At 40.2% G+C, this 24,518-nt stretch overlaps 2 protein-coding genes across 8 annotated transcripts in view; one reads left to right on the plus strand and one right to left on the minus strand.

Annotated features, from left to right (window-relative positions):
* GPR137C (G protein-coupled receptor 137C) overlaps positions 1-16,047 on the minus strand; it is a 59,446-nt gene extending 43,399 nt beyond the window's left edge. Inside the window, exon 1 of the mRNA XM_070468616.1 lies at positions 15,315-16,047. Within this exon, the coding sequence (XP_070324717.1) occupies positions 15,315-15,734 (420 nt within the window). The 5' untranslated portion in view covers positions 15,735-16,047. The remainder of the gene's footprint in view (positions 1-15,314) is intronic.
* Positions 16,048-16,331: 284 nt separating this feature from the next.
* TXNDC16 (thioredoxin domain containing 16) overlaps positions 16,332-24,518 on the plus strand; it is an 86,604-nt gene continuing 78,417 nt past the window's right edge. The window contains exons 1-4 of one of the 7 annotated variants that reach the window (XM_070468619.1): positions 16,360-16,567; positions 18,828-18,949; positions 20,522-20,765; positions 23,386-23,683. In XM_070468619.1, coding sequence (XP_070324720.1) covers positions 23,524-23,683 — 160 coding nt within the window. In that variant the 5' untranslated portion in view covers positions 16,360-16,567; positions 18,828-18,949; positions 20,522-20,765; positions 23,386-23,523. Of the gene's footprint in view, positions 16,568-16,746; positions 16,832-18,827; positions 18,950-20,521; positions 20,766-23,385; positions 23,684-24,518 lie in introns of those variants that run through there. The other 6 variants (XM_070468623.1, XM_070468624.1, XM_070468622.1 and 3 more) reach the window with 6 other exon arrangements.

Genomic DNA, 24,518 nt, shown 5'->3' on the forward strand with positions numbered 1-24,518 from the left:
ATACACCTTTGTATACTTTATATAATATTTTGTTTATCCCTTTGCATTTTATGGATATCTGGGGCAATTTCAGTCTTGGCCATTGTGAATTAAGCTACTTTGAACATTCACACTCAAGTTTTTGCAGAGACATATGCTTTCCTTTCTGTTGGGCATCTAGGACTTCAATAGCTGTTTTATGATGTGTTTCACTTTTTTAAAACTGTCCAACTGTTTTTCAAAGTGATTATAAAATGTTATGTTCCTAACATCAGGGTATACTTTCTTATTAATCCACATCTTTGCCAATACTTGCTATAATTGTTTTAATTTCAGTCTTTTCAGTCAATATTTAATGGCATCTCATTGTTGCAATTTTCATTTTCCTGATGAGTAATCTTGAGTGTCTTTTCATGTGTTTTTTGGCCATGCATATGTATTCTTTTATCAAGTGTCTTTCAAAATATTTTTCCCATATACTTTGGATTTTCTTATTGTTAAGGATAATTAGAAAAAGAGAAATTAGAAAATATCTCAAGACATAAAATGATGTAGCTTTTTTTGTTACACTGAAGCAATTTTTTTTCTATTCTTAGTTTGTTGAGTTTTTATCATAAAATAGTGTTCAGTTCATTTCAGTTGCTCAGTCGTGTCCAACTCTCTGTGATCACATGGACTGCAGCATGCCAGGCTTTCCTATCCATCACCAACTCCCAGGGCTTGCTCAAACTCATGTCCATCAAGTCAGTGATGCCATCCAACCATCTCATCCTCTGTCGTCCCCTTCTCCTCCCACCTTCCATCTTTCCCAACATCAGGGTCTTTTCCAATGAGTCAGTTCTTCTCATCAGGTGGTCAAAGTAAGGGAGCTTCAGCTTCAGCCTCAGTCCTTCCAATGAATAGTCAGGACTGATCTCCTTTAGGATGGACTGGTTTGATCTCCTTGCAGTCCAAGGGACTCTCAAGAGTTTTCTCCAACACCACAGTTTAAAAGCATCAATTCTTCGGTGCTCAGCTTTCTTTATAGTCCAACTCTCACATCCACAGCTTTGGCCGGATGGACCTTTGTTGGCAAAGTAATGTCTCAGTATTTTAATATGCTATCTAGGTTGGCCACAGCTTTTCTTCCAAGGAGCAAGCATCTTTAAGTTTCATGGCTGCAGTCACCATCTGCAGCGATTTTGGAGCTCCCCAAAATAAAGTCTGTCACTGTTTTCACTGTTTCCTCATCTATTTGCCATGAAGTGACGGGACCAGATGATCTTAGTTTTCTGAATGTTGAGTTTTAAGCCAACTTTTTCACTCTCCTCTTTCACTTTCATCAAGAGGCTCTTTAGTTCCTCTTTGCTTTCTGCCATAAGGGTGGTGTCATCTGCATATCTGAAGTTCAGTTCAGTTGCTCAGTCGTGTCTGACCCTGCGACCCCATGAATCACAGCACACCAGGCCTCCCTGTCCATCACCAACTCCCGGAGTTTACTCAAACTCATGCCCATCAAGTCGGTGATGCCATCCAGCCATCTCATCCTCTGTTGTTCCCTTCTCCTCCTGTACCCAATCCCTCCCACCATCAGGGTCTTTTCCAGTGAGTCAACTCTTTGTATGAGGTGGCCAAAGTATCTGAGGTTAAATTTTGTCAAATACCTTTTCTGTGATCTATTGAAGACATGTGACATCTTTTATTTTGTTAATATGGTGTATCACATCGATTGATTTTCCTATACTGAACCATCCTTACATCTCAGGGGTAATTCCCACTTGGTCATGGTGTGCTGTTGGATCTTTTCAATGTGCTGCTGGATTCAGTTTGCTATTATTTTGTTGAGGACTTCTGAATCTATGTTCATTAGGAATACTGACCTGTAGTTTTCTTTTCAGGTGGTATCTTTGACTTTAATATCAAGGTGATGATTGTCTCACTGAACTTGTTAGGAAGTGTTCTCTCCTCTTCAATTTTTTGGAAATATTTGAGAACTGACATTAATTCTTTAAATATTTGGTTGAATGGTCCAATGAAGCCATGTATGTCTGGAGTTTTTTTTATTGGGAAGTTTTTGATTATTGATTCATTCTCCATGTTAGTTATAGGTCTGTTCATACTTTCTTCATGATTCCGTCTTAATGTGTCTCTGGGAGTTTATCCATTTCTTTTAGGTTATTCAAGTTTTGGTACATAAATGTTTATAGTAGTCTCTTATGATCCTGTTTATTTCTGTGGCATCAGTTGTAATGTCTCATCTTTCATTTCTACTTGTACTTATTTTGTCTTTCTTCTTAATTGGCTAGCTAAGAATCTGTCAATTGTTTTGCTTTTCAAAAAACTTAGTTTCATCAATTTTTCTATTATTTTTAAATTCTCTGTTTTATTTCTGCTCTAGTCTTTCTTATCTCCTTCCATCTGCTAATTTTGAACTTAATTTGTTCTTTTTTCCCCCAGCTCCTAGGTATATAAAGTTAGGCTGTTCATCTGAGATCTTTCTTCTTTTTAAATACAGATGCTTATTGCTTTAGAAATCTCTCTTAATACTGCTTTTTCCACAGCCCATCATTTTTAGTATGCTGTTTTTTCTTTTGTCATAACTTATTTTCTAATTTCCTTTTGATTTCTTCTTTGACCCAGTGGTTGTTCAAGAGTATATGAATTTCCATATAGTTGTAAATTTTCTAGTTTTACTTCTGCTACTGAGTTCTAGTTTTACTCCACTGTGGTAAGAAAAGATACTCTGCATGATTTTAATTTTAAATATGCTAAGACTTGAGAAGAATGTATATTTTATTGTTGTTGTGTGAAATGTTCTATATATGTCTGTTAGTGCCATTTGGTCCACAGTATTGTTCAAATGCTTGGTTTCTTTATTGATCTTTTGTCTAGATGCTTTATCCATTATAGAATGTAGGGCATTGAAGTCTCTTACAGCTTTGATATTTGTGTCATTTCTTCTTTCAATTTTATTAATATTTGTTTTATACATTTAGGTACTCTGGTGTTGGATGCATACTCATTCATAATTGTTACATCTTCCTGGTGGAGTCACCCTTTTAGCATAATATAATGTCCTTCTTTGTCTCTTATGACAGTTTTTGACTTGAAGCCTATTTTGTCTAACTAAAGTAACACCATTTGAATGAAGAGTTCCAAAGAATAGCAAGGAGAAATAAGAAAGCCTTCCTCAGTGATCAATGCAAAGAAGTAGAGGAAAACAACAGAATAGGAAAGACTAGAGATCTCTTCAAGAAAATTAGAGATACCAAGGGAACGTTTCTTACAAAGATGGGTTCGATAAAGGACAGAAATGGTATGGACTAACAGAAGCAGAAGATATTAAGAAGAGGTGACAAGAATACACAGAACAACTGTACAAAAAAGATCTTCATGGCCCAGATAATCACGATGGTATGATCATTCACCTTGAGTCAGACATCCTGGAATGTGAAGTCAAGTGGGCCTTAGGAAGCATCACTATGAACAAAGCTAGTGAAGGTGATGGAATTCCAGTTGAGCTATTTCAAATCATGAAAGATGGTGCTGTGAAAGTGCTGCACTCAATATGCCAGCAAATTTGGAAAACTCAGCTGTGGCCACAGGACTGGAAAAGGTCAGTTTTCATTCCAATCCCAAAGAAAGGCAATGCCAAAGAATGTTCAAACTACTACACAAATGCACTCATCTCACATGCTAGTAAAGTAATGCTCAAAATTCTCCAAGCCAGGCTCCAGCAATACGTGAACTGTGAACTTCCAGATGTTCAAGCTAGTTTTAGAAAAGGCAGAGGAACCAGAGATCAAATTGCCAGCATCTGCTGGATCATGGAAAAAGCAAGAGTTCCAGAAAAACATCTATTTCTGCTTTATTAACTATGCCAAAGTCTTTGACTGTATGGATCACAATAAACTGTGGAAAATTCTGAAAGAGATGGGAATACCAGACCACCTGACCTGCCTCTTGAGAAACCTATAATGCAGGTCATGAAGCAACAGTTAGAACTGGACATGGAACAACAGACTGGTTCCAAATAGGAAAAGGAGTATGTCAAAGCTGTATATTGTCACCATGCTTAATTAACATATGCAGAGTACATCATGAGAAATGCTAGGCTGGAAGAAACAAGCTGGAATCAAGATTGCCGGGAGAAATATCAATAACCTCAGATATGCAGATGACACCACCCTTATGACAGAAAGTGAAGAGGAACTAAAAAGCCTCTTGATGAAAGTGAAAGAGAAGAGTGAAAAAGTTGGCTTAAAGCTTAACATTCAGAAAACTAAGATCATGGCATCTGTTCCCATCACTTAATGGCAAATAGATGGGGAAACAGTGTCAGACTTTATTTGTTGGTACTCCAAAATCACTGCAGATGGTGATTGCAGCCATAAAATTAAAAGACGCTTACTCCTTGGAAGAAAAGTTATGACCAACCTAGATAGCATACTAAAAAGCAGAGACATAACTTTGCCAACAAAGGTCCGTCTAGTCAAGGCTATGGTTTTTCCACTGGTCATGTATGGATGTGAGAGTTGGACTGTGAAGGAAGCTGAGTGCTGAAAAATTGATGCTTTTGAACTGTGGTGTTGGAGAAGACTCTTGAGAGTCCCTTGGACTGCAAGGAAATCCAATCAGTCCATCCAAAAAGAGATCAGTCCTGGGTGTTCATTGGAAGGACTGATGCTGAAGCTGAAGCTCCAGTACTTTGGCCACCTCATGTGAAGAGTTGACTTCATTGGAAAAGACCATAATGCTGGGAGGGATTGGGGGCAGGAGGAGAAGGGAATGCCAGAGGATGAGATGGCTGGATGGCATCACTGACTCGATGGACATGAGTTTGAGTAAACTCTGGGAGTTGGTGATGGACAGGGAGGCCTGGCATGCTCCGATTTATGGGGTTGCAAAGAGTTGGACACAACTGAGCGAGTGAACTGAACTGAACTGAACTGAAAGTAACACCTACATTCTTTGGTTATTATTTTCATATCTTTTTTCATCCTTTACTTTTACTCTATGTGTGTCCTTAAGTTCAAAGTGAGTTTCTTATATATAGCATACAGTTGGGTCTTTCATTTTTTTAGTTCATTCAGCAACTCTTATGTCCTTTGACTTCAGAGTTTAATCAATATGCATTTAAAGTACTATTAAAAAGAAATTATTTATATTGCCATTTTGTTGATGTTTTTCTTTTAGTCTTATAGTTCTTTGGTCTGTTATTTCTCTCTTGTTGTCTTCATCTTTTGTTTTTTTTTGTATTAATACATGTTGTTTTCTTTTCCCTTTTAATTTTGTGTAACTTTTATAGCATATGTGTGAGTGTTTACCTTAAGGCTTACAGAATACCCTACATAACAGTCTATTTAAAGCTGATAACTTAAATTCAATTGCATACAAACTCTATACTTAAACTTCTGCCCACACTCCAACCTTTTAGTGTCATCATTTATATGTTTATCTTGTGTATCTTTTAATATCTTTAATAGTCTTTATTTTTATATTTTTCTTATCTTTTATACCAGAATTAAGTTATTTACCCACCACCATTATAGTAATACAATTTCTGTACCTGTCTGTATATTTGTCTTTATCAATGAGTTTCATACTTATGCTATTATGTTACTTTTTAGTATCATTTTCAACCTGAAGAGCTTGCTTTAGCATTTCCTATAGGACAAGTCTAGTAGTGACCTCTTCTAGCTTTTGTTTATCTGGGAAAATCATTCTCTTTTCATTTTTTGGAAGGATAATTTAGCAGAGTATGTTATTCTTGCTTGGCAGTCCGCCACCTGCCCCCTCCCCCTTATCCCTTTAATTAGATTATCCTGCTCGTTTTCTGAACTGCGAAATTTCTGCTGAAAAATCTCTCATAGCCTTACAGGGGTTCCTTCGTATGTGACAAGTTTTTTCCTTCTCTGCTTTCAAAATTCAAAGGTCTTTGACTTTTGATAATTTGATTATAACATGTCTTGGAGTGTGTGCATTTTTTTATATTCTTTTGACTTCTTGAGTCTGGATGTCTATTTTCTACTTCACTTTTGGGAAGTTTTCAGTCATCATTACTACTGAATAACCTTTCTGGTATTTTCTTTTCTGTCTGGGATTCATTGTGTATATTGGTTTGACGGTGTACCAGTAAGTCCCTTTAGCTTTGTTCATTCCTTTTTCTTTTTTGACTGAATTATTTCCAGTGATTTGTCTTCAGATTCATTGATCCTTTCTCTTGTTTTATTATCCAGTCTGTTGACGAACCACTGAATTTTTCACTTTAGTTTTCATGTTCTTCAGCTCTATGATTTATGTTTTGTACTTTTTGATATATATACATATATACATTTTTGTTCACACTGCATGGATTGTGGGATTATAGTTCCCTGACCAGTGACTGAACTTGTGCCCCTTGCAGTGGAAGTGTGAAGTCCTATAACTGGATGATCAGAAATTGCCTTAATATTTTCTCTTTTAAAATTCTGCTTTGTTGAAATTGTTCATGCTTTGGTCTGTTGCCTGTGGTTAGCATCTTTATGACGGTCATTGTGAATTTTCTATCAGGCAAATTATATAGCTCTGTTTCATTGGGGTTTCTGGATATTTATTTTGTTTGAAACATCTTTGCCTGATTCATTTTCCTCAGTCTCAACTCTGCATTAGTGTCAATACATTATACAAAATAGGTACCTCCCCCAATCTTCATGGACTGGCCATGGACAGCAGAATACTGTCATCAACCAACTTTTCCAGAGACTCTGGGGCCTCGACCAACTCTTTCCCTCCTCAGGGAGTAGCAGGAAGTTGTAGTTCAGGTTTCTTCACTCTCTGCTGAGGAAGCAGGGTAGCTATGTTGTTTGCCAGTTGAAGATGCTGTCCCCAATCTCCTCCAGGTGGCTAAACTGTATTGGACACCTCAGACTTCCAAGACTGGTAAGATAGAAGGTCTCACCTCTAGGTGAGTACCCTCGTAGGGAGTACAAACGAAACACTGGGGTACTGGACATATGAACTAACCCCTTCCTTTGGGAGAAGCTCAGAGCTAGGAGGTCTCATCCCAATTGTATGGCACTGCACTGGGGTCAGGGACTCTAATGTGAGTCTGTCCCAAACCTCCTTATTGGTTTTGATGATTTTTGTTGTGTGTTCACCTGCTATACAGGAGAATTTCGATTAGTTTCTGAATTTCTCACACAGGGAATTTGTGAATTGTTGCTGATGGTATGTTTGTAGGGGGATGGAGGGTCCATCACTATCTTGCTGATGTCACCCCAACATAGCTTCTATTTTTTCCTGTTGTTGACAGTGTTACTGTGAGCAGAATTTTAGGTTGCTGGTTATTTTCTCTCAGTATTTTTAAGATGTTTCACCATCTTCTGGATTCCTTAGTTGTTAATGAAATGCCAAAATAAACTAATTTTCATTCCTTTTTTTGTAATATCTGTATGGAGTTGTTTTAATCACAGTTTGTCTTTGGTATTTTGAGATATTACTCTTTGTTCATTTTCCTTTAATCTGTCTTGGATTTTTTTGGCTCTCTGAATTTTAAATTTAGCATCTTTCATTAATTTGGGCAAATTCTAAGTCATTATTTTTTATAGTAATTTCTCTAAAATTCCAATACATTGGACCTGCTCATTATATCTTAATCCTTTAATCTCTGTTCTTATTTTCCATCTTTTACTTCTCTGAGATATATTCTGGGTGATTTCTTCCTCATATCTTTCAGCTTAATGATCTCCTTTTAGCTATTTAATTTGTTCAGTTCATTTCAGTTTGTAATTTTAAATTGTTCCTTCATTAAAAAATGATTTCTTTCCAAATATGCCTAGTTAATTTACATTATTTATCATATATCAATAGTGTTACTTTATTAAATCAAATGAATAGATATTTTATACTATCTATTTGATAATTTTGGCATCTTTAATCTTTGAAAGGAAGAGTTCTCAGAGTGATTTTTCATTTTGAGCTCATGTTCCTTTGAATTTTGTCAGAATTCTGGGTTTATAGTATACTTCTCAACAGATTACTTGGATTCGCTCCCTCCAGGTGCTTGAGGTTACCACCAAGTCAGGGTAACATTAAACTACATTTTTCTAGTTGACCTTTTTCCTCCTCTAAAATCACAAAAGTGTGATTTCAGGCTTCAACCCTGTGTGAGAAAAAGCTTGCTATGCATTTTCAGAGAAGACATTTTTCCTCAATTTGTACCTCCTTTACTCAGCGCCACGGAACAGACAAGCACAAATCTCACCACCAACCTCTGAGAACCTGTTTACTTTCTCCCTAATTCATCTACTTAAGATGTGTATTTCAATAATTCTGGCGTTAAACTGGAGGGGATGAGTTCTCTGACTAGACCTCACCACAAGGTATTGTCTCCAATGTCACCTCTTCATATCAATGTGCTGTCACCCCCAAGACATTGAAATTCAGGATTTAGGTTAGCAGGAAGCAGCAAGCAATCACCCCGAAAACCCAAGACAAACATCTGTGTGGTATTTTACAATTTCACATTCACTTCTTTTTTTATGGCTTCTTGTCTCTGAAGAACTTCCTCACTTACAACTCATTCACTGAAAGGGATTAAATACTCTCTGCAGCATTTTAAGGCATTTCTCTGAGTCTTTGTTCAGCCAGATGGCCCTGGTTTCTACTTCTATAAACTAGGAGGTGAGGGTCATAAGCTGAGTAAGGAGGAAAAGAGTTTGCTGAAGAGTGGAAAAGGTTTGAAATGGTGGGAATTGGGAAAGCAAGATAAACACTGAGCACTAAATAATAAGCAGTATAAATGAAAAGCAGTATTCAGAAAAGATCATAGAGAGGAGATCACTTGACAAGACTTTATAGCTCATGGGCTATACAGTAGTCTCATTTCTGATACATACTAAGACATAAAACCTTGGACAAATTACACTGTTTATACCTATCTATTTCATAGGGATTGGGAAGACATGTGTTGTGAAGTGCTTTGAAAATACTAAATCACATAAAATGTAAGACATTGTAATTATGTCTTTGCCATAGAAATGTATCTCAAACTATTGCTTCACAGATGATCTCAGGAAAAATAGAATCAAGTTAATGGATATAACAGTTTAGTAGATTTGGATAAAAACAGTTTATAATCACATTTATGGATAAAAATCTAACACCGAGAAAAGTACAGTTTCCAGTAGATAGTAACTGACTCATGAGGTGAGACTTACTTGTTTTGCAGGCTTTTCTGTTTAATAGATTTGTTGAAACCAAATTAGCAAAGCCCTAATTATTATGGGCCATTTGCCATGATATAAAAATAGTTTTGCTAAGTAAAACTCTATTAAAGCAATTCCATCAGTAAGATTTTACCTGTAGTAATCAGAAGTAACTAATTGAACCAAAAAAATCTAAGAGAATCTTAGCATTCATTTCAGAGCCAATGTTTTAGGCACAAAATATAAAGATCCCAGAAAGTACACAAATAATTTACCTCATATATTTATCAAAGTTAACTCTCGAATTTTAGATGGTTAAATATTTTCAAGATTTTGGTCTTTTTTCAAGATTGTCATCTAAAAATATATTCACTATTGTCTAGGAGTTTAAAATGTGATAAAGTAACTTCTTATCCTCAGGGAGTTTCTATTTTAGGTGGTAAAAGTACTTTTATGAGAAATCATAGACCATTATAACAAAATGAAAGCACCTGTTAAGTTGAACTCCACCATGTTCTCTGACATTTCATCAATATTTGGAAGAACACATCGAATGTCAGGGACAATGACAGCAGCCATGCATGTAAGAGTTAAGATTCTGAATTCAATTTTCCTAGCTGTATTGGCATTGTGATTTAGTAACTGCACTTTATTGTGATTAAGCAACTGGCACTCATGTTACAGAATTGCAAGAAAAAAATGTCAATATGGGTCATGGAGGTGAACTCATTGATTTTGGCATGCATCAACAACACTGCAAAGATACTATCAACTATCATTTTAAGTCCTTTTACTTGTTCCAATGGTAGGTAGCATGTTTAATCAGATAACTTATTTTAAAGACTGAACCCTTTTCTAGTAAAAGTACAGGAGTGTGAACTTTTCTTTGGTAAGTACATGGTAAAGTACATGTTCTATTAATCATGCTGGAAAAAGTTCAATAGGTGTTTTAAACTTAGTGCATACGTTTATTATTTTTTTCGAACTATTTGTTGCAGGAGGTAAGTATGTAAAACTAATTATTTCAGAAAGGGCTACCTCCCCTTATCTGAATTCCATTCAAATATGGTCAAGAAAAGAAAGAGTGGTCTAGGCAGTCTTAACTTTTTGAAAACTTATTTTTAGAATAATTTCCACAATGTATTTGAAGTAGTAATGGTTGTTTCACAAACTTTATTTTTATACTGCTCTATGGTTCTTTGTAACTAAGTCTTTAAGTTAGAATTTAATTTTAAACTACTACTATATGTTTTTATATAGTAATACGTGAACTGTGAACTTCCAGATGTTCAAGCTGGTTTTAGAAAAGGCAGAGGAACCAGAGATCAAATTGCTAATATCTGCTGGATCATCGAAAAAGCAAGAGAGAAAAACATCTATTTCAGCTTTATTGACTATGCCAAAGCCTTCGACTGTGTAGATCACAAGAAACTGTGGAAAATTCTGAAAGAGATGGGAATACCAGACCACCTGACCTACCTCTTGAGAAACCTGTATGCAGGTCAGGAAGCAACAGTTAGAACTGAACATGGAACAACAGACTGGTTCCAAATAGGAAAAGGAGTACATCAAGGCTGTATGTTGTCACCCTGCTTATTTAACTTCTATGCAGAGTTTGAGTACATCATGTGAAACGCTGGGCTGGAAGAAGCACAAGCTGGAATCAAGATTGCCAGGAGAAATATCAATACCCTCAGATATGCAGATGACACCACCCTTATGGCAGAGAGTGAAGATGAACTAAAAAGCCTCTTGATGAAAGTGAAAGAGAAGAGTGAAAAAGTTGGCTTAAAGCTTAACATTCAGAAAACAGATCATGGCATCTGGTCCTATCACCTCATGGGAAATAGATGGGGAGACAGTGGAAACAGTGTCAGACTATTTTTTGGGGCTCCAAAATCACTGTGGATGGTGATTGCAGCCATGAAATTAAAAGACGCTTTTAAAAAAATAAAAATAAATAAATAAAAGACTCTTACTCCTTGGAAGGAAAGTTATGACCAACCTAGATAGATACTAAAAAGCAGAGGCATTACTTTGCCAACAAAGGTCCGTCTAGTCAAGGCTATGGTTTTTCCAGTGGTCATGTATGGATGTGAAAGTTGGACTGTTAAGAAAGCTGAGTGCCAAAAAATTGATGCTTTTGAACTATGGTGTTGGAGAAGACTCTTGAGAGTCCCTTGGACTGCAAGGAGATCCAACCAGTCTATCCTCAAGGAGATCAGTCCTGGGTGTTCATTGGAAGGACTGATGCTGAAGCTGAAACTCCAGTACTTTGGCCACCTCATGCGAAGAGTTGACTTATTGGAAAAGACCCTGATGCTGGGAGGGATTGGGGGCAGGAGGAGAAGGGGATGACAGAGGATGAGATGGCTGGATGGTAGCACCAACTCGATGGGCATGAGTTTGAGTAAACTCCAGGAGCTGGTGATGGACAGGGAGGCCTGGCGTGCTGCAATTCATGGGGTCGCAAAGAGTTGGACACGACTGAGTGACTGAACTGAACTGAAATGTTTTTAATTAGTGAGAAGTGAACACAACAAATACTTTAAAGAAGTCAAAAGTAAAATGAAACTGGCATTTAATACGACAGATTGGGTAATCAAGAAGCACAACTATTTAAAACAGATATAAGGGTCTTTTGGTTAAAAAAAAAGTCAAATGTTAAGTTTTAAATTTGTCACCATGTAGATTTTCCTTACCACTCTGCTGTAATACAAAGAACTCACTGGGAAAGCCTTATTCATTCAGAGCGATCAATAGTGCTTCCAACTACTTGGAATTGATATAAAAATTTGAATTAAAAAACTGGATATGGAACAACAGACCGATTCCAAATTGGGAAAGGAATACATCAGTGCGGTATATTGTCACCTTGCTTATTGAACTTATATACAGAGTACATCATGCGAAAAGCCGGGCTGGAGAAGCACAAGCTGGAATCCAGATTGCAGGGAGAAATATCAATAAGCTCAGATATGCAGATGACACCACCCTTATGGCAGAAAGCAAAGAGGAACTAAAGAGCCTCTTGATGAAAGTGAAAGAGGAGAGTGAAAAAGTTGGCTTAAAACTCAACATTCCAAAAACGAAGATCATGGCCTCTGGTCCCATCACTTCATGGCAAATAGATGGGGAAACAATGGAAACAGTGAGAGACTTTATTTTGGGGAGCTCCAAAATCACTGCAGATGGTAACTGCAGCCATGAAATTCAAAGACACTTGCTCCTTGGAAGAAAAGCTATGACCAACCCAGACAGCATATTAAAAAGCAGAGACATTACTTTACTGGACGTTGTCTAGTCAAAGCTATGGTTTTTCCAGTAGTCATGTATGGATGTAAGAGTTGTACTATAAAGAAAGCTGAGCACCAAAGAATTGATGCTTTTGAACTGTGGTGTTGAAGAAGACTCTTGAGAGTCCCTTGGATTGCAAAGAGTTCAAAACCGTCAATGCTGAAGGAAATCAGTCCTGAATATTCTTTGGAAGGACTGATGCTGAGCTGAAACTCCAATACTTTGGCCACCTGATGCAAAGAACTGACCCACTGGAAAAGACCCTGATGCTGGGAAAGATTGGAGGAGGAGAAGGGGACGACAGAGGAAGAGATGGTTGGATGGCATCACTGACTCAATGGACATGAGTTTGAGCAAGCTCTGGGAGTTGGTGATGGACAGGGAAGCCTGGTGTGGTGCAGTCCATGGGGTCTTAAGGAGTCAGACACAACTGAGTGACTGAACTGAACTGTTTTAAATACAGATTCCTTTGTATTTTTTCTATTGAATATGGAAATGATTTCTGGTTAAAAATGTCTCTTTTTAAACAGGTGAAAATATATTCTTTTAAGTATAGTTATGTTTCTTAAAATCATTTGTTTTATAAAAAGACAAGGATAGATAAACTTACATTCTTTCTAGGAGACACTCCAAAAGGAAAAAAACTTTAGCCCAGTTTCTTTCCAAATTATGTTTTCTAGGATAATAGAACCTTACTGTTTTTTAAAAAAGTACATGACAGAAACAAGATATCCATTTAATAGGAAATTAAATATCCTATTTAATAGGAAGACTTTTAGACATTTAAGTATCTTCCTCACTAGCTTGGAATAACAGCAATCAAAAGTCTGAAAATCCAATCTGGATATTGTGTAGTTTATGCTGTAGAAGTATGCTTTCAGAATTTCAAGCTTAAATATAGATGCTTTTTCCCTACTGTGATAATGTTTAGTCAATTTGTGTTTACCTTAGGGTGAGAGGTATGACTGGAAGAAGGTACAAGGGGATCTCCAGGGCACTAAAACTGATGCATATCTTAATCCAGGTGGTGGTAACATGAGTGTGTGCATATGTAAAATTTCACATAGCTGTATATGTAAGCTTTATGTACTTTATGGTATATGTTATATTTCAAGAAAAAGTAAAAAGAATGTTTAGCTAGTTATGAAATGCCCAACTGTTTTACAATGAGTCATTAATATGACTTTGTTGGTGAAAATGGTATAAAACAAATTATCTGATACTCAGGGCTTAAGGACTGCTGATCATGCTTAGGCAAACTATATCTGAAGCTAGAGCAAAGTTTTAGTGATGAGATGTGCTGGTAGTGTATCAGAAATTGCCAGGAAGAACACAGTGTATCAGCTTAACTATAAAGGACTGAAGTATTGTAACAGTTGAAGCAACAACCAGAAGATCAGAACATCTGCAAATAAGTGATGTGACTATGGCATGTTTATTTGATTTATTTACCCATGTTCTTATTTCTGCTTACTGTTTGGGTTTTTGTCACCGTATTGCTTTGACTTCCAAATGATTGGGAATTCTGTTACATATTCTTAACTGTTGTTTTTAGTGTGGTAAAAAGGTGAATTTATGATTATGCTTTTAAAATTACGCATTCAACTTCATAGCTATTACTGGAGAAAAGTTGGTTTACGCAGGAAATACAAACACACAATCTGCCTCAAATGTTTATACTTTTGCTCAGAACCATGTTAATTCTCATCACCTCCAAAAGCCTTTGAGAGGATTAGCTGCATAGACCAATATTGTTCTATATTAGTCAGTATTAAGCATATGATGTCACCTTGTTTCCTCCCCTCCTCAAGCTTTTTTTTTTTTTTTTGCGGGGGGGGGAGGGGAGTGGGGAGTTGTATGTGTTGTTTTATTTTTTTGGTAATTCTCAAAATTCCGTGGCTTAAATACCACTAACTGGCACACATGATTGATAAACTTACACTCTCAAACCTGTTTGAAATGGGTCAAATACCTAAGCGCTGCAGAACAATGCAAACCAACCAGCAATTCCTCATAAAAGAGAAAGGGGGTGTGATTAGGTGCCAGCTATTAAGCAAGTTATTGCAAAAACAGTTCGGTGGTTTGTTTCTGCAGTAGGCGCAGGTTAAACTAGTATTTTCTCTTCATTAGCTGGAAAAAATAAAAAAGACTAGGCTTTAGGAGGTAGAACCAACAGTCGAGGCATGAAGCCACTGGGGCAAACACACTCGGGGCTTTACGGAGGTCTTTATACTGACCCTCGGGATTGGTTACTGATTATTAACCCCGCCGGGGAACTATCGGACGGAATTTGTGTGAAGCTTATCGAGCCCAAGGAAAGGAGATGCAGGAGGGAATATAAGCTTCTAATAAAAGAAACGCAGTAACAATAGCAGAGGAACAGCTCTGCCTGGTGACGTAATGGCTGGCAGCAGTCCAGCCTCAGCGGAGCTGCTGCTACCTCAGCATCCAACCTCCCTCAACACAGTCCAGCTTCGGCAGAGCGACCCCGGCTGCTACTTCGTGCGGTGCCACTTTGTCGGTGCCACCGACACGTTCGCTTACAAGGGCCAGGACGCCAAACAAAGGCTGGTCTTGCTGTTTCAAGTTGTCTGAACACACACTCTCACTCACCACCCCACCCCCCCGCCCCCCAACTCCCCAAACCCCTCAGTAGTCGAGTCAGTCGGCTGCTTAAGTTTAGGGCCAGAAACCTGGCGCACACTCCAGGCGTGCCTCAGTTTCCCCGGGCTGCTCTCGGGTCCGCTTCTGCCGGTCCGCACCCCCCCCCCCGCCCCCCCCCCCCGCAAGCCGCCACCGATCCTCAGACCGAGTGAAACGCGGCGGCCCCACTCTCCCGCCCGGCCCCGCGTGCCGGTCCTCCCGCCTTACCTCCGCCAGGTAGAGGTTGAGGAGACAGAGCGTGGAGAACTGGAGACAGGAGGGGAAGCAGTAGAGCAGCCAGTGGGGGAAGAAGTGCAGGTGAGCGGGCGGCCGGAGCAGGGGCAAGGAGCCGCTGAGCGAGAAGGCGGCGGAGAAGAGGGTGGTCCTGAGCGCTGCCCACAGGAGACAGAGGAAGAGACAGAGGCTCTGGTAACTCAGCCGCCGCTCGCGGTACAGGAGCAGCCGCCACAGCTGCAGGTAGGCAAAGGCGAAGAGCGCGGCGTAGAGCAGGGCGTGCAGGATGCTCAGCGCCAGCTGCACCGAGCCAGGCACCGCGGCGCCTGAGGCGGCAGCGACGGCGTCTCCGCCGCCCCCGCCGGGCGTCGAGGGCTCGCGGCCGGCCGCCGGACCCGGCACAGACACCCTCATGAGGGGGCTGGGGGGGCGGGCGAAAGAGCGCGGGAAGGAAGGGGCCGGACTCGGAGCCGCGGTCGAGGGGGAGAAGGATGTCCCCCTGACCCCCCACCCACCCCAACCTCCAACCCCAGGAAGCGCCGTGACAGGACCCAGAGCCCCGCGGAGAGCAGCCGCGGCTCCCCGGACCCCGCCTCCTCTCCCCGCCCCCCCACCCCCGGGGGTCTCGGCTCCTCCTGCTCCGGCTCGGCTTGGTAGATGCAAAAAACAACTCTCGGCTGGAGACAATCAGCTGAGAAACCCGAGCATTTGAGGCGCTCGCTCCGCACCTTGGGCTCCAGCCGATTGGCCCAGGAGGGCACGCCCCCTGGGCGCCGCGCTCGGAAGACCACAGGCCACAGCACCTGTCGCTCAGGGATCCCACGACCTGATTGGGCGTTCGCTTTCCCCGCTTGCTCCCTCCCATTCTTTCCCCAACCACGCTGCAGATTGGCCCAACTACGGCACGGCCTACTCGCGCTGGCGGGCGGGCTAGACGTCGCCTGTCACCGGGGTGGCTCTTGCCCGCCCCCTGCGCTTCCCATTGGCTGGAGAGGCCGCGCGTAAGGCCCACGAGGACAGGGAGGAGCCTCGTGGGTTGTTTTTTGCCCAGCGGTACGACTCAGAAGAGCGGTGCAGGCTGCTGCTGCGGAGGCGGGAGGACAGCGAACTCGCAGGTAGGGGGAGCGGTTCGCGGTTACTGGGCAGGCAGAGCACGGCCCCGCCTTCTGGCTCTCATCCTTCACGTGGAGAGAACTGTCGGTCCGCAGACCAGATCCCAGCCGGCAAGTCTTGTCCTCAGGTCTCGGGTACGTAGGTGGCAGCGCCGGTCCTGGAGACGAGGGCTATGATATCTGCAAGCAGGTATGCTTGCCGGCATTCGGATCTGGTGGGTCTCCCTCAGCAACGACCGCACCACCCGGCTGTGGAGTTTGGCTTAATTAGGGCCTCACCTGGATGCTTCTCAGGGACGTTTTGTTTTCTTCTTTTTCCCTAGCGTGAGCGCCTATAAAACGTGAGCCCTTTGTGGGGAGAGGGCAAGGAATGAGGCGAAGGCTGAACGGAAGATCTAAGTAAGAGACCTTCCCCTCCCTCAGAACATGTTCCAGAAGAGAGTGGAAAGAGAATGGGATGGGTATGGAAGCCGTCTCTGAGTAGGGAGAAAGTGGGCATTTAAAACTTAGAATTTGGGAAGATGCTGTGAGCGTTAGGTTAGGCAAAACGAGAGAATCAGAATTTTAAGTATTTGATGGATGTCTGGAGAGGAAAAGGGGAAGGGGAATAGTCTGTGCTTTTTGAATTCCCGATGTATTCCTTCAAAGATCTGGACCTGTGTGTGGGTGGATGGTTGTGCTCTATCTAGCGCTCAGAGTTGTTTGGTAACAAAATGAGCCAAGTAGTGCAAAATGATGAGAGAATCATTTGTGTTCCCCTGAGGATGGGTGGCGCATCGTTATTTAAGTATCCCTGTGAAAGACACTGCTACATTTATTTCTGTAGCTAAGACTCAGCCTTTCCTAACTCACCATCCTAAGAAGCGTGTAGCTAAGAGATTCACAGCGAAGGTAAACATCTCCAGACTGTGGGACAGTAGTTCAGCCAGGCAGCACATGCTGCTGTGTTTTGGGTTCTGTGTAGGGTGTGCCGACAAACTGATGGATGTTGAGGTCTGGTACTGTCCTGTGAAGATCCGTCAGTTGGAACACTCAGCTGAGCAGGTTGTCCTGTGCAGCCAGCCTGCAGTAGGCAAACTTGGAGGAGAAGTTCACAGGCCTAATCCAACATCAGTGCTCTGCAGAAGGATCTTGGTGGTGGTTTTTTTGGTTGTTGTTGTTGTAGCTTATGGCATCTGCCTCAGATTCATAGAGAATGTGGTTAGGCCAGTACACTGATTTGAAAGGGTTCAGAGAGCTCCTCGCCCCAGTGAATTAACTGATTACAGTTATGTGCTTAAGCACATCAGTTAAGCATGGATTCAGAGTTATGTGCTTTTAGGCAGTTGCCAAATCGGGAAAGCCACTTATTTTCTGGCGTGTTTTATTTTTGTATGTTTTATAATCAGTGAATCAGGTCATGAATATATTTTCTCCATGAAGGGGTTTTTCTTTTTTCCCAAAATTCTCTACTCACAGTGAGAGTAAACCACACATGGGCTTCCCAGGCGGCTCAGTGGTAAAGAGTCCGCCTGCCGATGCTATAGAAACAGGAGACGCCAGTTTGATTCCTGAGTCGGGAAGATCCCCTGCAGAAGAGAATGGCAACCCACTCCAGTATTCTTGCCTGGAGAATTCCTTGGATAGAGCAGCCTGGAGGGCTACAGTCCATGGGGTTGCAAAGAGTCAGACACAACTGAGCACGCACACACATGCTCATTTCACATCTTTACTTGTGAGATTTTTTTTTTTTTTTTTAATTTCAGAGTCATAGGAAATCTGGATAGTCACCTTTTTCTCCTTCCTTTTTGGGGGCATGTATATGGGGAGGTGTAGACAGAAGATTTGCCTCACTCCCTCAGGGAAACTCTTTTAAGTGGAGAGGTGTTGACTCCTTTTATTGCCTCTTTTGGGTCATAAATGATAAACTGTGAGATTTATCATTTATGAGATCTAATCAGCATTTTATTGGAGGCTGGCTTCAGTGAACAGGTTCTGTTCTCCAATAGCACTGTTAAACTGTAAGAAAGATAATTTTTGACAGGATGTTCTTACAGGAACTTTGCAAGTACTATATGCCCCCATTTGTTGCAGAATATGAAGTATGGCTTTTCCCAGAGAATGATGCCTGCAGATTTTGGTGTATTTTGTTTAATGTTTAGAGTTGGCTGATTTCCTGTTTCTCAAAAGGGGAAACCATTAGTTTTATGTTTAATGATAAGGGGAATTCAGGCCTTTACAGAGGAAACTAACCAAGGGTCTTCTAGAAAAGCTTGTGCCTGGAAAACCTAAAATTTGAAATGTGTCCCTGATGCACAATGATTGAATATTGTTGTTTTGGGAGAGGAGATTAGCACAGTGGTCTTTCAAACATTTGAAAGCAGAAGAATTGTTTGCCAAGTGTTGTTATTTATAGGACCCAGTTCCCAAATGAGATCGCTCCAGCTGAAGAGGGCCACCAGCTGCTCCATCTGCACAGAAGGGCAAATCCTTGTCCACTCCTCTCACTAGCAGGAGGATCAGTGTTTTTCTCCTGAGGTACTTCCTCCTCCTTTCTCAGAATTCTGGTGCTGAGCAAAACAAACTTTTGTTGCTGTTAACATTTTATTTATAAGCTTTAGCCCTTTTTGTACTAGAACTTCATGCATCCATTCTTACAGTGTTTGTCATCCTCTATTTGTCCTTGGTTAAATGTCACACACTTTTCCCCAACTTTTAAATGACCTGTGCATGCATACTTGTTTAGAGTTTAGGGATGAGGCAGAAGTTATATCTTACATACTAACTCTGATTATTCAGCCAGGAGCATCGTATTGAAGAACTGAGGGCTCTTTCCAGGTGGAAAGGTTGAGTCTGCACTTCGTGGGGAGGTGTCTGTGTGTAGTATTGGCAAATATTTGCACATGAGTTCATTTTCTTTTCATATTGGCACTGGTTGTGGTAACAGTCAGTTGCATTTTAGAGTCATCTTCCCTTTTAAAATCTTCCTAAAGTGAAATTGGGTCAATTTCTTGTGAATTCTTTGAAATATATTCATTTAAAATCTAGGATATGTGTTTATGTTCAAGTCACTCTCTTCTTAGCTGTTACTAAAACAAATAGGGCTAGGCTGGGAAATAGTGTAATAACAACCCTAAATCTTTAGAAGTTTAAAGCAAGATGTTTATTTTATGTTAATACTGGTAGGCTGGGAGCCTTGTCCCATGTTGCCCTCTTCCTGAGACTTGATTCAACAGTTTGAGTGTTTTCAATCATTGTGGCAGAGACAAAGTGTATCATGACACATACACATTGACTTTTAAAAGCTTTTGGAAGTTACATATGATACTTTGCACATTTCATTGGCCAAATCAAGTCATGGCCATATGTAACTCAAGGAAGTGGGGAAGTAGAATTTTAACATGTGTAGAGACCTAGGAACATTTGGACACTCTCTCATTTTTGTGAGTAGATATTCTCCTTCCTATATGTACTTCAAAGAATCCGCCTGCCAATGCAGGAGATGTGGGTTCAATCCCTGGGTCAGGAAGATTCCCTGGAGAAGGAAGTGGCAACCTACTCCAGTCTTCTTTCCTGGGAAGTCCCATGGATAGAGGAGCCTGGCAGGCCACAGTCTATGGGGTCACAAAGAGTCAGGCACGACTTAGTGGCCAAACACAACTGTATTCTTCTTCCTGTATGCACTTCATCCTTGGCTCTTCCCTGCAGAGATGACCCCTAACTTGCGTTCAGTCACTGTGTCAAGCTCAAAGTCTGGGATCTCTGAGTATTGCTTAGTAGCCGTGATCTCTGGACTTCATAAATTATCCATTTCCCTTACACTGTTGAATTCATAGAGTAGTTGTAGGGACATATAACTACAATATGTGTTCTTATTAATAATATTTGAAGAGGAGAAACATGGAAGACATAAACCAGACACTGAACTGTAGTGATTTGGAAACTCGCTGGACAGATTTTGCTAGGGCTCAAAGTATAAGAAAAATGAAATAAAAAAGCATATCAAATGACTAGTTAACATTTGACTAGCCCACAGATTCACTTTGTGAAATTGCTATAAAAGCTGCTAAACATTTATAGTCCATTTCTGTGTTTTTCTCATTTTTGTAGACCAGTGCTGCTGCTGCTGCTAAGTCACTTCAGTCGTGTCTGACTCTGTGCGACCCCATAAACGGCTGCCCACCAGGCTCCTCCATCCCCGGGATTCTCCAGGCAAGAACACTGGAGTGGGTTGCCATTTCCTTCTCCAATGCATGAAAGTGAAAAGTGAAAGTGAAGTTGCTTAGTCGTGTCTGACTCTTTGGATCCCATGGACTGCAGCCCACCAGGCTCCTCCATCCCCGGGATTCTTCAGGCAAGAACACTGGAGTGGGTTGCCATTTCCTTCTCCAATGCAGGAAAGTGAAAAGTGAAAGTGAAGTTGCTTAGTCGTGTCCGACTCTTTGGATCCCATGGACTGCAGCCTACCAGGCTCCTCCATCCATGGGATTTTCCAGGCAAGAGGACTGGAGTGGGGTTGCCATTGCCTTCTCCTGTAGACCAGTGACAAACAGTTACTATTCTAGCACATGCCCTCGAGCGTAGTTCTTTATGGTCCTTGGCTTTGGCTTGCAAGAATTCTTTTGATTTTTATCATCTTTGGCCACATCTGAGTTGGACTTTGGAGAATATGGCTTTTTTCTGCAGCTGAGCAGTTTTGTCAGTGTGTTTCCTGTACCCTGCAAAGGTGGGGACTTAGGAATTGTTTTAAGTTTGGAGCAGCTAGTCTTTTAGATGGTGGTGTTTCTTTGAGTGCCTTTCTTTTATTTCCTTGTTAAACACAATCAACAGCAACTACCACATACTACTCATCTTGTCTTCCAGCCTCTTCTCTTTGGACCATAAATAAGTTCTTTAGCCACGTGAACCTAGCTACATGCTCATAAATTCATTAGGTACTTCTCACTTCCAAATTATTGTAGCGACAGTTACATCAAATGTTTTGTTATTTCTTAACACAAAACATTTGTTGAGGTCCTGTCTCTGTGTTTCCTTGAAGAGGAAGAGTTCCCATGAGTAGTCTTACAACAGTTTCCTGCTGCTTGGCCCTTGAGCCTATGTGTGGGGTTCTTGTTAAGGCAGCACCTCACTTGTAATTTGTATACTGGTGAAGATAAACTAGATTATGCTGCAGTAATCCACCCCCTGCCACACCAGTCTCAGTGGTTTAAGACAACAAAGTTTATTTCTTCCTATGTCATATATTCATTGCATACCACCTGGGGGTTCTCTGGGCTGCACCCCATCTGAGACCTGTGCTGACAAACAGCCACCATCTGAGTGTTTTCAGTGACTGTGACAGAAGAAGAGAAAGCCAGGCATATTGTACAGTAGCTGTTAAACTGTTGGTGAGACAGCCTTATGTGCTTATAGTGTTGAAAGAGCAAGGTATATGGAGTTTCAGTTTATCAGCTCTGTTGTAAATTGGAGAACTAAATTGTTTCTCATTACCCCTGAAATGTTAAATTGAAGAGTAAATGGTCTTCATGACTACTGAAATGATAAATGTCTAATTTAGTATGATTTTTTTCCCCTAAGTTTTTCATTCTTTCATCTCTTCATTCTTTACTGAAAAGTTCCACTTCTATCCTTATGAGTAATTCTTGCTACTTTTTTCCCCTGTCTCCTGTTTTGACATAGTGATCTTTTGCTTAAAAGATAAGGAATCTATTTGAAGTTAAAATTAAAATTCTCACCTATACCTGTTGGTGTAGCTTTACTTTCTAAAAGTATGATGTTTAATATAAAAACTAATTCTCCCAAACTATCTTCTTTTAAATGTAGATAATATATATCAGCAGTAGAAAAGCTTCCTGAAAGAAGAAATTGTTCAAAAGAAATTTGAAAGTAGTGAAAGTATAAGCAGAGAGAACTGACAGTGGACACAGAAGACAGACAGCATGGGAGTAGGTACAGCATGAAAGAAGATGAGAAGATGATATATAGGCTAAATCTGCGTCCAGAAGATAGAACTGAATTAAAATATGAGTTGAAAGAGCTGTTTGTGTTTCTAAGCTGTTTAAATCCATCAAAAATTACTATATGTATATTTTGGAAGGAATGTTCTTAAATAGTTTCAGTAGATATCCTCTAAGGTAGGTGGCCCCAACCTTTTTGGTGCCAGGGACCAGTTTCGTGGAAAACAGGTTTTCCATATATGGGAGTGGGGGGCAGGAAGGGTGGTTTCAAGATGACTCAAATGTATTACATTTATTATGCACTTTATTTCTATTATTATTATATCAGCTCCACCTCATATCATCAGGCATTAGATCCCAGAGATTGGGGACCCCTATGCTAGAGGATTTAAAGTAAAAAGAATGTAGACGTATATTTTGGATCTCATTTTCATGTTAGTGGTTTTAATTGCTATTTGAGTATTAATTGTAAATCCAGTCTAGGTAGAGAATGACTAAATACCCTGTTTAAAAAAAGTGGGTTGAATAATGTTTTAGAATTAATTTTAGAATCCTTAGAAATGACGGCTTAACATACACCAGTAAGTGGGGCTTCCCTGATGGTTCAGTGGTAAAGAATTCACCTGCAATGCAGGAGATGCAGGAGACTCAGATTTGATCCCTGAAGTTGGGAAGATTCCCTGGAGGAGGAAATGGCATCCCACTCCAGTATTCTTGCCTGAAGAATCCCATGGAGAGAGGAGTCTAGTGGACTATACAGTTCAAAGGTTCACAAAGAGTCAGACACAGCGGAACACACACACACACACACACACACCAATAAATAGCTGTTAAACATAATATACTTAGTATTGTGTTTTCCAGATATCTTTGATATCTTTTGTATCAAAAATTAATAGTATTATCAAATCAGTGTCATTATATATCATCCCCTCTCACATTTGTACTAGAAGGAAATAGTAAGGTATTGTCAAAATCAAACCTGAGACGAATTTCTTATATTATTCTTTTTAACAGATTTTACTTCATTCATTCATTTAACAAATTCCTGGGGCACAACTTTGTCGAATACCTACTCTTGCTAGGTATTGTCCTGGGCAACAGAACACAACAGTGAAGAAAATAGATTCTCCCGTCCATATACAGCCACAGTTGATGATGTCTTCCAGTTTCAGTGTGTTTAGAGCTGGCATCTCTTTTGTCATGATGTGCATTTTTTATACATCAGCAGTAGACTCTCCAGAGCTGAGTCCTCAGAAATTCTTCAGTACATTGCAACCAGGAAAAGCCACCTTAGTTTATTTTTGTCAAGCTGGTAAGTATTTTTTATATTTTAATGTGATTTTTGTGATGTTTCTATTGTTGTTTAATCATTATGCTCAGGGAGAACTCACTGTCAGGATTAATAAAATGTGCTTTAAAGCTGTTACTATGATATGCCTACCTGGGTTTGAATCCTGACTTTGCTTCTTGACCTGTTTTGTGACCGGGGTCAAGTCACTTAATCTCTCTGTGTGTCTTTTTTGTCATCCATAATGAGGAAATAGTGTGTGCTTTATAAATTCGTTGTGATGATTAAGTGACTTAGCTCATGTCCCTAATCCACAGTAAATACTAGGTGAGAATTAGCTATGAGTAATATCATTTCATTGCCATTTCTAAAAGTAAACATTTTGATATTTTTAGCATGAAAATATTTTTAAAGTATTTTAAAACTTTAGATATAGCAATACTAATGCTTAAGTTTAATACTCTGCTTTAACCATACTATTTATTATACTGAATTAATTAATACAGCTATTGAAGATAACTGATCATTGTCATGGTTCTATTAAAATTTCTCATGCCTTAAAAAATACTATTTTTGGAATTAGTAAGTGAAGTGAATTCACATATTTGTTGGCTCCCTTATAGGGCTTCTCTGGTGGCTTAGAAGGTAAAGAGTCTGCCTCCAATGTAGGGGACCTGGATTCGAACCCCAGGTCGGGAAGATCTCCTGGAGAAGGGAATGGCAACCCACTCCAGTATCCTTGCCTAGAGAATTCCATGGACAGAGGAGCCTGGTAGGCTACAGTCCATAGGGTCACAAAAAGTCAGGCATGACTGAGCGACTGATACTTTATTATAATTAGGATTTGAAAATGGTATGT

The sequence above is a fragment of the Odocoileus virginianus genome, chromosome 6 (assembly GCF_023699985.2).
Source record: "Odocoileus virginianus isolate 20LAN1187 ecotype Illinois chromosome 6, Ovbor_1.2, whole genome shotgun sequence".
Taxonomy (NCBI): Eukaryota; Metazoa; Chordata; class Mammalia; order Artiodactyla; family Cervidae; genus Odocoileus; species Odocoileus virginianus.